We start from the raw sequence: 12,964 nt of genomic DNA on the forward strand, positions 1-12,964 counted from the left end.
TTTATATGGGAAATCGATAAAAAGCAGATCGGATAAAAGACCCACCTACCGACCCAAATTACTAACTCCACGCAGACGAAGTTGCGGGCAAAACCTAGTAAAGAATAAAAGCGCCCAATAAAATAAAAAAATCTCTTTATGCTTGTTTGTAAACCAGGGAGAAAGAAACAAAGCTCGAATGTGACAACTGCCACTCGGACCAATTATAGTTTTGAAAACACAAGTCCCTAATAAAGATAAAATATTTTAAAAAACTTTGATTTGGAGGTCTAATGAAAGGGATGGTTTTATATAGGAGATATGTTTTTCCAGGAAATGATTTCTAGGTTTATATCTAAGTCTAGACTTTTGTCAGGGTATTTTTTTTTCTATGGCAACCCTATCCGAAATTAGGTATATATTTGACAACTACCGTTCGAATTCAGTTCGAAACAAAGACCCCACATGGCCCACATCTAACTATATGACCGATAATTTCATCCTAAGGCTAATGATTTAACTCGAAATAGAAAGGTCTGCATTTACCATCGATATTTTTGAATTTTACGAACCTAAAATACCTTTTGAATGTCTATATATTAAACAGAGTGGGACCTCTAAATTCGACAAAATATCTTTTTTCCGATTCCGAAAGTAGCGTATTTTGCCAGCGGTCTACTCTCACTCAGTTGTTGAATGGTTAAATTTAGAGAATATAAAATATGGAGGACCATAAAAACATACCTCTAAATCTGCCTATTCTGCTTTGTAATGGTACATTTTGAGTTTCTAATCCTGCTCTCCCTCGCGGCGTCAATCCTCTCTGCTGTGAGCGCGAGCGAGACGCTGATCTAGCCCGGGAAGTGGAGCGCAGCTGCTGGCGAGATCGGGACTGCGACCGTCCGCGGCCGCGGCCTCGGCCCCGGCCGCGAGGGCGCACCTGCGACCGCGAGCGGGATCTAGCCCGCACACCCGCGGCCTCGGGGGTCTCCGCGCGAGTCTCCGATCGCCTCCGCCTGACCGCACCGCGGCCGACCCCGCTTCCGCGTCCTCGCCCGCGCATGTTCGTGCCACCTCTCGCGCGACCACGCGACCTACCAGCTCGTATAATGTCATCTGTAAACAATACACATTACATGGTTTTAAATATGTACACAATAAGTGCATATATAACATTGAGCAAGCAAGTCCATTATATTTCAGTTAGCAATATCCTTGTTCACCAAGTTATGCACATTTTTTATCACATTTCTAAGCAATAGAAACTAGTGATGTACCGACTAGTGTTTTGGCCGACTAGCCGACTAATCGGCGCTCAGGTCTCGGCTAGTCGGCCGACTAGTCGGCTAGTCGGCCGAATCCGTAATCATTACTTTCTCTATAAAGTTTACATAGGGATTTTCACTGCAATAACTTTGTCTTATTATGTAACACTAAACTCTCGCGTTTTGTACACATATTTAATGATATTGACGGGTCTACCGCGATAAAAATTCACTATTTTCTAGCTGGTCCAACACAGCAAAAACCATTTGTGACGCGATATTTATCAAATTACTAATTGAAAGATGGTTCCTGCCGATGTAAAGACTTAACGACTGGTCGTGTGGAATAACAATTCAACTATTTATTACCATCCCCAGTGACCATAGGCTGTAGAAGCATTGTGCTCCGCCATTACTCATAACAGTAATAATTCCTCTGCGGCTTGAGTGATATAGAATTTCCTTATGAGATCCGCGTTTTGTAAGGTTGGTAGGTCCTGCCTAGCAGCTTAATTAAAGACACCTAAAGTAATAGAAATAAAATTACCTAAAATTCATATTACCTACTTTCGTAAATGCAACCAAATACAAAATATGATACGGTCTGCGACGACATTGCGATAATAATAATTGTGTATGTACAAAACATTTCGTACGCAACCCAAATAGATATTTATCATTTGATATTCGCTGTTTATATCGTTAATGTCCTGATTTTTCTGTAATTAAGAATAGGCCGACTAATCGGCCATTTTGGCCGACTAGTCGCCGACTACAAATGTAGCCGATTAGTCGGCTTTCCCGACTAGTCGGTACATCCCTAATATAAACCTACATTTTAATAAAAATAGAAAATAGCGTAAGAGCAATAGGGATGTTGACATGAATCGCGAATATATAAAATGTTCTGTTTTTACCATAGCAGGGAATATTAGAATGCTGAAAATCATATTTTGTAAGTGTAATTCCAATGTATTCTCTGTAACCTTTATTTTGTAGTGTGCAATAACGTATTTTATTATTATTATTCTCTTTATTTATTCTTCTTCTTAGGTTAGTTTTTATAATATGGATATAAAAGTAAAATACAAAAACACTTACAAAACAATACAAAATACATATAAACACATTATAAAAACCTAATTGTTACGAATCGTTCGAAAATATACCCAGTTTCGATCCTGTATTCGTTAGGATAAATAGCGAATATTTGTATTAAAAATTAACTTCACAGTTTTATATTATATAATTTATTTTAACGTCTCAATATGTTCACATAATTAATTTAATTCATATTGCATGTTTTTTAACTAAAACATTCAATGATATTATAATTTAAGTCTCAATGTTCTGATTTTAATATGGCAATTTTGTATTCAAGACTTTGACAGTTAGGGCTTTCAAAAACTCACCATTCATTCTCTCGATTCCTAACGACAATTTCACTTTGCCACTTTTTGTACTTCTTCGTAGTTTAGAAAGTAAACCAGAATTTAAAACTACAGTCCACTCTTATTTCACCACCTAAACAACACCTGAGACCAGCGAAGATTTTACATGGTCCTTACGAAGCCTCTGAATTGCGAGAAGGCAAGATTGTGGCATCGAGTCGAGCTCCGCCTATTCAACGGACCTTCTCCAGTGAAGCCGTGAGTCATCTAGGTTGGCGCAGGGCACATCCAGCTACGTGCAAGTTCCAGAGCTGACACTCATCGAGTCCCAGCAGTCAGGATCGACGAGTGAACAAAGCCGTGACGGACACACGGAGCGTCCCATTGCAGCGGGAATCCAGCCGTAACCACCAGACAGTTACGGAATCCAGCCCATCCAGCACCAACCAGACCAGTCCAGGAGCATCCAGTGTGGATCAACATCAATCAACATTCAGATTCAGATCCAGAAGCAGTCAGCACAGAAAGAAGAAGCACGAGAAAGTGAGATCGTTCTATTTCCTTTCAATCCACATTTCCTTTGTTTTGTAGCTGCACCATCAATACATTTCAACCATATCCATATAAGTAATTCATATTCATTACTTTTCCATCTAGTGCAGAAAGTAAATTCATTGATTTCATTGCCATCATTTGATCAGTAGCAAGTAGATATTCACTAGATCACTAGTATTCATTAGCGGCATTTATAACTGTAGGCAAACATAACCTCTTTGTCGCGACAGACGCGAATTTATAACACCCAAGACGAATTTCCTTGCGGCAACACCTAACAGCGCCCTCTAGGTGGAATTGTGGTAAGTTAATCCGCTGTGAAGGTTAAAGCAGTAAAAGACAATATGGCGCGTGTGAATGAGCAAGGCGCGCGAGTTCTCGAAAGTGATATAAAGTGAGGAAGTCTACAGCTGTCCAGAATCATCTAAAGCTAAGTATTTTATCTGCTTAGTGGCTCGCAGTGGTGGTATGGTTTCTCTATACGATTATCTCCTTATTTGTTTCGGCTTGCCACGGTCTCCGCCGTGGAAGCAATAAGTTTGTGTGAGTACAACTTGCTACGGTCTCCGCCGTGGAAGTTGTGTGGAGCCCATCTTAGGTAAGGCGGACTAGGTAATTTATAGATTATGTAGGAGAAGGGTGGCTTCGGCTGCTGACGTCTCCTTTATCAATATGTAAGAGTGACCACAACGGTGGCCGACTCTAGGAGTTCTGTGGCCTTGGCTGCTAGGTTCTCCTTTATCCTGTGCAGGAGTGCAGAGATGACTACGGTCGCTTGGTATTCCATTATCAGCACGTATTATGCATGTACTAAGCATTCTATAACTTTTACACCCATAGTAACATTATATTTGTTGCCGCCTTTCCCCTTTTTACGGTCTCATTTATATACCGTAGGCGGCTAGGGGAGAGGCGGCCACAATGGTGGAGATGCTGGGATGCAGCAGATAAAGAACCAAGGCTTATATTATACATATAAAGAATGCAAAGCATACATCTTCACTATAGGCATACATTTACAATCGAAAATTATAGATGGCGCTACGAGTAGCGAAAGTTTTATATTTGATGTATACGTTTTAAGGTATTTTCTTACGATGTCTGGTTAGGCATTAATTTGGGCTCGATTAAATAAAGAGGCTGGCATTAATACTTACTAATTGAAGATAATTTGAGTAAAAAAGGTCATGTTTTTATTCGCGTAACCGGCAGAAAATAGACATTGTACGGACTGCCAACATGAAGAAATTGCATTATGGTGAACGGAAATGGCAGAAAGACGTTTCTATTAAAGATGTATTTATTTTCCAATTAGAAAGGAGAAGCTAACTAGCAAGAAGAATATACAGAGATAAAAATAAAATTTACTGAAGCATTTGTCTGTATTTATCAATTATGATACTTATTATTTTTATATTAAGTGATACTATTGAGTAATAGTACCTTAGAGTTACCAACATAATCGCAAGAATAGACTAGGCTAGACACCTAGGAAAGGCCCGAAGTCAGCGACAGGTGTTGCCACTTCAGGAAGACTACCCAAGAAGTCGGCGGAAATACATGGATCATCGGGACTATCAAGATAACTAAAGAAAAGGAAAAAATTTAGTTACTAAGTGGATTCGACTTTGAAAAGTTATGCGATAATTAATTACCAATTAGACGGTTAGGTAGTTACGTTGTAGCAAACTATACCTAGTGATAAAGAGGTAATATATTTAAGTTTATGAATTTAAGATAAATTGATTGTTTAATATTTTTAAAAGATTAGCACATTCAAAAGGAGTATGATAAGAAGGTAAAAAAGAATCATAATGACTAATTGGTATCTTATAAGAAATATACGCGTAGTAAATGAGAGTTTGTATACTCTTTATTTGCTTCGTGTATCATATTATACCTTTTATCTGGTTCCAAGAAATAGAGTCTATCATCATTTACAAGGAATTAGCTTAGAAAACGTGAGAATTTTCAACAAGAGTTCGAGATTCGTTCCGTATTTGATAAAAATTTAGGGAGAAGTTGAGTCGACTTTGGCAACATTGACTGCTGAACCTGACACTTTACTCGCTTCGCCATTTTAAATTGTTGGTGGCCGGTCCTGATACAGTCGCAAGCTTCCCCAAGAAGGCTCAAAAGTTAAAGGTAATTATTGAGAATATTGTAATAAAAGGGGCTCCGACAACGGGGCAAGCGTGTATATATGTAGGATCTTCAAAAATGTGTACATTTACGTTCATAGGTACAGGGAATTCGCCGCCGCCAACCATACCGGACAAGACAACCTCGGATTTGACAAAAACCCCTGATTATACAAAGTTACTCGGACTAGACTATCTCGGTAAGTTTTTAAACATTTTCTTTGTAGTGATAGTACCTTATTCTAAAATATAGGTACAGGATCATCATTTACACCGGCGTGGTCGAGGACAACCATGCGGTGGCCATGATTATTTTAAGGTTAAAACAAAGAAAAGTATTAAATTTAATGAAGTTTCTTTCGTTATTGTGTGAATTACGGGTCTATTTCATCCTTTTATTGAATTGTTTTAACTTTCTAGAAATTTACGAGATGAAATAAGCTTATACGGTATGGTAATAAAGTTCAGTCGTAGAAACTTCTAGAACATGGCGGATCTTAATATTTTCACATGTTACAGGACCTTTTAGAACATTCTCACGGGTTCTAAGATAGATAGTTCGGTATTTTTCCATTTCATTATACTCTTATTGGAAATTCAAAATACAGTTAACTTTCCTTCTAATTGATCTTATGAGTTCATAAGTAAAGTTTTATTTGAGGTTATTTTGAATAATCACAGATATGGAAAGATTTAGTACCTGTCATTTGAACTAAAATTACTTGAGGGAATTTATACCCAATTTATTTTACATAAATTAGCTACGAAAGGCCAGGTTATGTTATATTATATCATTCATAACAATTGTGCTGTGTATAGATATAAGCTGACACTTTCTTTGCAGGTATTATAATTATAATTATGTGTTCCTGGATTTATTGAATAAGTGTTTCTTTCAAGTGTTCAAATACCAATAAATAATCAAACAAGTGAAGCAAATAAAATAATAATAATTATTTCAAGAGTTCAAGTGGTAGCTAACGTTAACGGTAGATCTTGTATTGTGGTAACAGTGTACAAACGTCATAGTCACTTACTGATTTTAACAAGGCCTCAGGCTTGGCCTGGTGGAACCTATAAATGATATAAAAAAAAGATAGGTCGCCGAGCACATTCATATGTCAGTATGTATGTTATGTTGTTAATCACTTTTATTTTGTCTTCTTTCATGGTAATTTTGAAGGAAACTTTTATTCGATTAAGTCAATGATTTTAATTAGATAAAATAAATTGGATTCAACTTTATCTCTTTAAGTTTCAAATTTGAAAGGCTTGTAAGGGTCTTTAGTTGAACCTTGATTTCAATATTTGATTTTATTAAAATAAATAATGAATGAAATTACTAAAAAATTAATAAAACTAAATTATTATAAAATAAAATTATTGAGTTGATATCATTAAAATTTTAGATTAAAGGAATTTAGGTTATATAGGTTTGTCTCTGTACTTTACAGGCTTAGACAAGACTAAAGCTTAAACAAAACATCAAAATGGACGACATTCTTTTAAGAAGGCTTAGGCTCATTAACGACAAACTCACTACGGACTTAGAAATAATTCCTGATATAGTAAATTCAGAAAACTTAATGCAGGCTCAAATTGCATACAGTAAATTGGAAGCGTCTCTGAAAAGGCTTGGCAGCGACCTGATAGAATATTTCAGACTAGCTTCGACTCCCGCGTCCGATGAAATCTGCTTAATAAGTGAAGTACAACTTCAAGCCGAGGAGACTTTAGCGGAGCTTAAGGTGAAGATCGACCAAGTGACTTCGACGAACAAACCTTCCGAGAAACTAACAGAACCGAACTCCTCGTGCCGACTTCCTAAACTTCAACTGCCGGTGTACAGCGGGGACGTACTAGCCTGGTGTGAATTCTGGGACGTCTTCAGAAGCAACATCGATTCAAGGAACCTGCCTGAAGTGGACAAGCTATCATATCTTAAGACTTCAGTGGCAGGAGATGCCAAGAAAGCCATTGACGGACTGTCAACTACTAATGCCAACTATGATATCGCAGTTTCGATATTGAAAGAGCGGTTTGGCAAGACGTCTCATTTAATAGATGCACACTATGCTGCACTATATAAGGTTAAGATGGCAAAAGGCTCCGCTGAAGATTGCAGGAAGACATTCAACGAAATTGAGAAGCATCTTAAAATTTTAGAGTCGTTAGGTGAAGATATTAACCACAATCATCTACGATTCATGCTATTGGAGAAATTTCCTTCGGAACTAGTATACGAAATAAAACTAAAAGTTAATGATGAATCTATACAGGAACTCAGAGGCCAGTTAGATAGAATTATCACCGCTAAGGAGGATTCAGAAAGGATCTCGGGCAGGAAACGCCCTCATGAAACGGAAGATAGTACCGTTGGAACTCTTCATATAAACGCAAAACGTGCGAAATACGCAAACCAACCCCAACCACAACACAGTAACCAGAAGAAACAAAACCAACAAGGAGGCTTTGATAGAAGATCGGTGCAGATCAAGAAGTTTATTGGTTTTAAGAAACAGAATAAAGGGAACAGACCGAACCAAACTCAAACTTCAAATAAAGGTCAATCCGAACCTCAGCCAGGCCCCTCTGGAGAGAAGAAAGAATGGGTATGCGTCTTTTGCAAAGGGAATCACTTTAATGACAAATGCACTGAAGCTACTACCTTGGTAGAAAGAAAGAGACGACTAGGAAAACGATGCTTCCTATGTTTTAAGTTAAATCACTTTATGAAAGATTGCAAGATCGGTCGTAAGTGTACCGTTTGCCACGGTGAAGTACTGCATAACCGAGCTTTATGTCCTTTAAATTTTCAGAAGGAAGGCCCGGTGAAGAAACAGTTGTGACTGTCCTAGAAGAGGGTATTACAACGCTCCAAACAGCAATAGTTTATGCAAACCCCTTAGATGATAAAAATAAACAATATAAATATAGACTTCTTTTAGATCCCGGTTCTCAACGCTCCTATGTCACGTTTCAAACGGCCAAAGAATTGAAGCTTCCCGTCGAAGAAGAAAGTCATTTAGTAGTGTTCACCTTTGGTGATGATCCTCCTAAAGAAATACACAGCCCTATAGTCACTCTACAGTTGCTGTCAAGAACAAATAAGAAGATAGTTATACGGGTTAACTGCGTAGAACGTATTTCAAGAGGGTACATACCTAATGTCAAGATGAAGGACTTACCGGAGACATATGTACTAGCGGATGACGGTTCGTTAAGCGGACCAGTACAGATTCTGGTCGGAAACGAGTACTATTGTAACATAACCTATGAGAAGAAAGTACAATTGGACAGTAACCTGTTTCTGATCGACTCTGCCCTTGGTTGGATAATAAGTGGTAGAACAGAATCACAACTTAGTGACGAACCGTACGTAGTGACTTACACTCAGACTTGCATTGAAACGAAGCTTCATCAACCAGACCCACCTCTTTGTGATGCTGACATAAAGAGCCTTTGGGAACTAGAATGTATAGGTATCAGTGATTCCCCAAGAGCAACTAGAGAAGAAGAAGCGATCAAGTATTTCAACGATACTACAGTTAACCTAAATAATCGTTACACGGTAAGCTGGCCTTGGATAACTTATCCACCTGACTTACCTAACAATTTTGGAATGGCCTTTGGTCGCTTATCAAGCTTATTGAAGCGTATGGATCAAGACACGTTACTAGCGTATAGCGATACTTTTAAACAACAATTAGATAAAGGTATAATAGAAATAGTACCTACTTCAAGAATGTCAATGGGTAACCTCGTGCATTACTTACCTTTCCACGGAGTACATCATCGAGGGAAACCTATGAGGATAGTTTATGATGCTAGCTCTAAGAGTAGCAAGGATACGAAAAGTCTGAACGAATGTTTGTACAGAGGACCACTCATGTTAGAAGACCTCACTGGCTTACTTATAAAATTTAGAACCCATCAAATAGGTTTAACCTCAGATATTGAGAAAGCTTTTTTACAGATGGCGTTGCATGAAAAGGATCGTGATGTTACCAGATTCTTGTGGCTCAAAGATACCTCTAAACCGGTATCTCAGGACAACCTACTATACCTTAGATTTTGTAGAGTACCATTCGGCGTCATTTCTTCACCGTTTTTACTTAATGCAACTATCAAACACCACCTGTCCAAAGCGGAAGACCAACAAGTCAAACAGAAAGCGAAGTGTCGGAGCACTTACCACCCGGCCACAAAGAACCATGGCCCATCTGGAAGGCGATAAACAGGCTCAGGTCTCAGGTTGGCCGTTGTAAGCAGAGCATGGCTGAATGGGGACTGCTTCGTGGCCACTCTACCCAATGTGGTTGCGACACAGCACCGCAAACTATGGTGCACCTGCTGGACTGCCCCGCGTGCCCGCACTCCTGCTCTGAATCCGATCTGAGAGACGCCACGGTCCGGGCTGTCAGCACCGCTGCTTTCTGGGCATCCACTGTTTAGGGGAACCTCGACACGAGAGAAGAAGAAGAACAGAAAGCGAATGACATATATGTAGATAACTTTGTATCGGGTTCCAACACTACGGATGAAGCGATGGAGCTCTACAGAAACCTAAAAGGGTCTTTTCAAGATATTTCAATGTCACTCAGGGATTGGAGTTCGAATTCTAAGGAATTCATGAAGAAGGTTTCTGATACATATAAAAAAGATAAAGTAAAGGTACTTGGGTTAGAATGGGACATCAAAAGGGATACTCTTCAGTTGAAGCCTAACTTGCAAGAGGAAGCGGTAACAAAAAGAGGAGTACTGAAGACTATCGCATCAATCTACGATCCATGTGGTTATGCTGCACCCTATACCCTAGCGTCTAAACTTTTTCTACAAAGACTTTGGAAGGCTGGAGTATTATGGGACTCACCGTTATCAAGCGAACTAACGGAAGAATGGAACATAATCCGACAGAATTTGAAAGCCATTGGAGAAGTGTCGGTGGACAGATGCTACATAAAGACACCAATGGAAAGGAACTACCAACTACACTGTTTCACAGATGCCTCTCTACAGGCTTATGCAGCATCAGTTTTTTTAGTTTGCGGTTCAAAGAGAAGTTTCATTATGGGAAAATCCCGTCTGATACCGGTAAAAGACCAGGAGAGTCTCAAGATACCCCGTCTGGAACTTTTAGGAGTACTGATTGGCAGTAGGCTAATAAAGTTCGTTCTTAAGTTTCTTCAGCAGAAGATAGTAAGGCAAGTCTTGTGGACCGACAGCCAGATTGTTGTAGAATGGTGCAAATCTGATAAACTGTTGCCACCCTTCGTTGCCAGGCGGGTAGAAGAGATCAGAAAGAATAAAGATCTGGAGATCAGATACCTTTCAACAGACCTGAATCCAGCAGACGTAGGCACCAGACCCACCTGTTCAAGAGAGGACAGAGAGAAATGGCTGACTGGTCCACAATTTATAGTAGAAGATCCTAAGACGTGGCCAACTACAACTAGCAGTGGACCAACCAGTTCTCTCTTGATTGGGGAGGGTCTTGGAATCCAAGAAGAAGAACCGATGGAAACAGTTGATCCAGACATACCCGATGTTAGTCTGATGGAAACGAGACATAGTGCAACCGCAAAAGAAGTAACCGCACAAGAAAATGATCAGACGCCAGATGATAAGTTTCTAAGGTTGAAAGAAATTCAAGCTGAATACTTTCCTCTAGAGGTAGAAGGAAAAGTAACTAGTTTAAGTTTGAATTTAGGCGTATTTAAAGACATAGATGACTTACTAAGATGTAAAGGTCGTATGAAACATGCAGACTGGTCATTTGATAAACGCTACCCTATACTTATACCGAAAAATTCAGACTTCACCAACGAAACTATAATGAAGATTCATCGAGAAAATATGCATGTTGGCGTGAGTCACACGTTAAGCAAGATAAGGGAAACTTACTGGATACCACAAGGAAGAAGCAAAGTTCAAAATATTTTGAGGAAATGTCCTGAATGTGAGAAACATGACGGAGGGCCATATAAACTACCGGAAACTCCTGCTTTACCGAAAGAGAGGGTTAATTATAGTTCTCCATTTACATACGTTGGCACAGACTACCTGGGACCACTTCTAGTTAACAATGGGAATGGCAGTTGCAAAAGGTGGATTAGCCTCTACACATGTTTAGCTGTAAGAGCCATTCATCTAGAAGTTGTAAAGGACCTAACGGCGGAAGAAGGTTTAATGGCCTTACGTAGAATGATCTCAACAAGAGGAGTACCTTCCTTGATAACGTCTGATAACGCGGCTCACTATAAGTTACTCTCAGAGATTCTTCAGATCCCATACTGCTTAGATAAGGAGATAAGATGGAAATTTATACCACAGTTAGCACCATGGCATGGAGGTTTCTACGAAAGATTGGTCGGTTTAGTTAAGAACTGTATGAAGAAAACTTTACAGAAACATCTATTGAACGACAGCCAGCTCGTTACAGCGGTAAAAGAAATTGAAGCAGTTCTGAACACAAGACCATTAACATACGTGGATTCAGAGCCTGATCATGTACTAAAACCATCAGACTTCCTTACCATGGGAAAGTGTATTACTATGGAAACGTCGAATAAGGATCCTACGTCACAAGGGACGGTGACTAAAGATAACCTAATTAAAGGTTGGAAGAAAGCACAGATAATTCTACGAGAGTTTAAAGAGATGTTTGAGAACAGGTACCTCCTAAATTTGAGAGAAAGATATTCCCACCACCCTAAAGAACCTAGGGTGACTTCAAAGTTAGAACCGAAGATAGGTCAAATCGTGCAGATTAAAGGTGACACGAGGAATAGGATCAACTGGAAAGTTGGGAAAATAGTATCTTTAAGGGAAAGCGCCGATGGATTATGTAGGGTTGCCACGGTACGAGTAGGAGATACCGAATACACAAGATCTATCACGCATCTCTACCCTTTAGAGATCGAAGAGGGAGAAGAACACTGTAAACAAACATCACCTTATAACGAAAACGCAGAAGAACCTCTGCAGCTTCCTGACCTTCCACCTCCATCTTGCGGGAACGTTGACGTCCAAGACGTTGCTGAGTCTCCTTCTGAACAAAGATTCACTCCAGTAACAGCTAGAGATGATCCAGAAGAAGAAGTTCTACCCTATGCCTCGCCAGTAGAGGAAAGGAGTTCCTTCAAACAAGTAGTAGAGTCTACATCTAGTAAGTTAAACGAGCCTAAGCCTAAGTCTATGTCCGAACCAGAACCACTCGCGGTCGTCGACCCCGAGTATTACGACCACACTGATCCCGAGCTACACCACTTGGAGGAAATTGCGCCAGAAGGACAAGAAGACGAATCAAGACCTAAAAGAGCCGCAGCTCTTCGGGCCCTTGAAAAGATTAAAGAATGGACCAGCAATCTAGTCGCTGTGCTTCTGCCTGAGGCGGGGAGTGTCGCGACAGACGCGAATTTATAACACCCAAGACGAATTTCCTTGCGGCAACACCTAACAGCGCCCTCTAGGTGGAATTGTGGTAAGTTAATCCGCTGTGAAGGTTAAAGCAGTAAAAGACAATATGGCGCGTGTGAATGAGCAAGGCGCGCGAGTTCTCGAAAGTGATATAAAGTGAGGAAGTCTACAGCTGTCCAGAATCATCTAAAGCTAAGTATTTTATCTGCTTAGT

The 12,964-nt window shown here is 39.7% G+C and overlaps 1 protein-coding gene across 2 annotated transcripts in view; it reads right to left on the reverse strand.

The window, feature by feature from the left end:
- The window catches only part of LOC134755244 (serine/arginine-rich splicing factor 4-like), a 39,013-nt gene that overhangs the window by 3,700 nt on the left and 22,349 nt on the right, over positions 1-12,964 (reverse strand). The window contains exon 2 of one of the 2 annotated variants that reach the window (XM_063691762.1): positions 724-1,095. In XM_063691762.1, the coding sequence (XP_063547832.1) occupies positions 724-1,095 (372 nt within the window). Of the gene's footprint in view, positions 1-719; positions 1,096-12,964 lie in introns of both variants that reach the window. The other variant, XM_063691760.1, reaches the window with a different exon arrangement.

This window comes from Cydia strobilella, chromosome Z, assembly GCF_947568885.1.
Source record: "Cydia strobilella chromosome Z, ilCydStro3.1, whole genome shotgun sequence".
NCBI classification, from domain to species: Eukaryota; Metazoa; Arthropoda; class Insecta; order Lepidoptera; family Tortricidae; genus Cydia; species Cydia strobilella.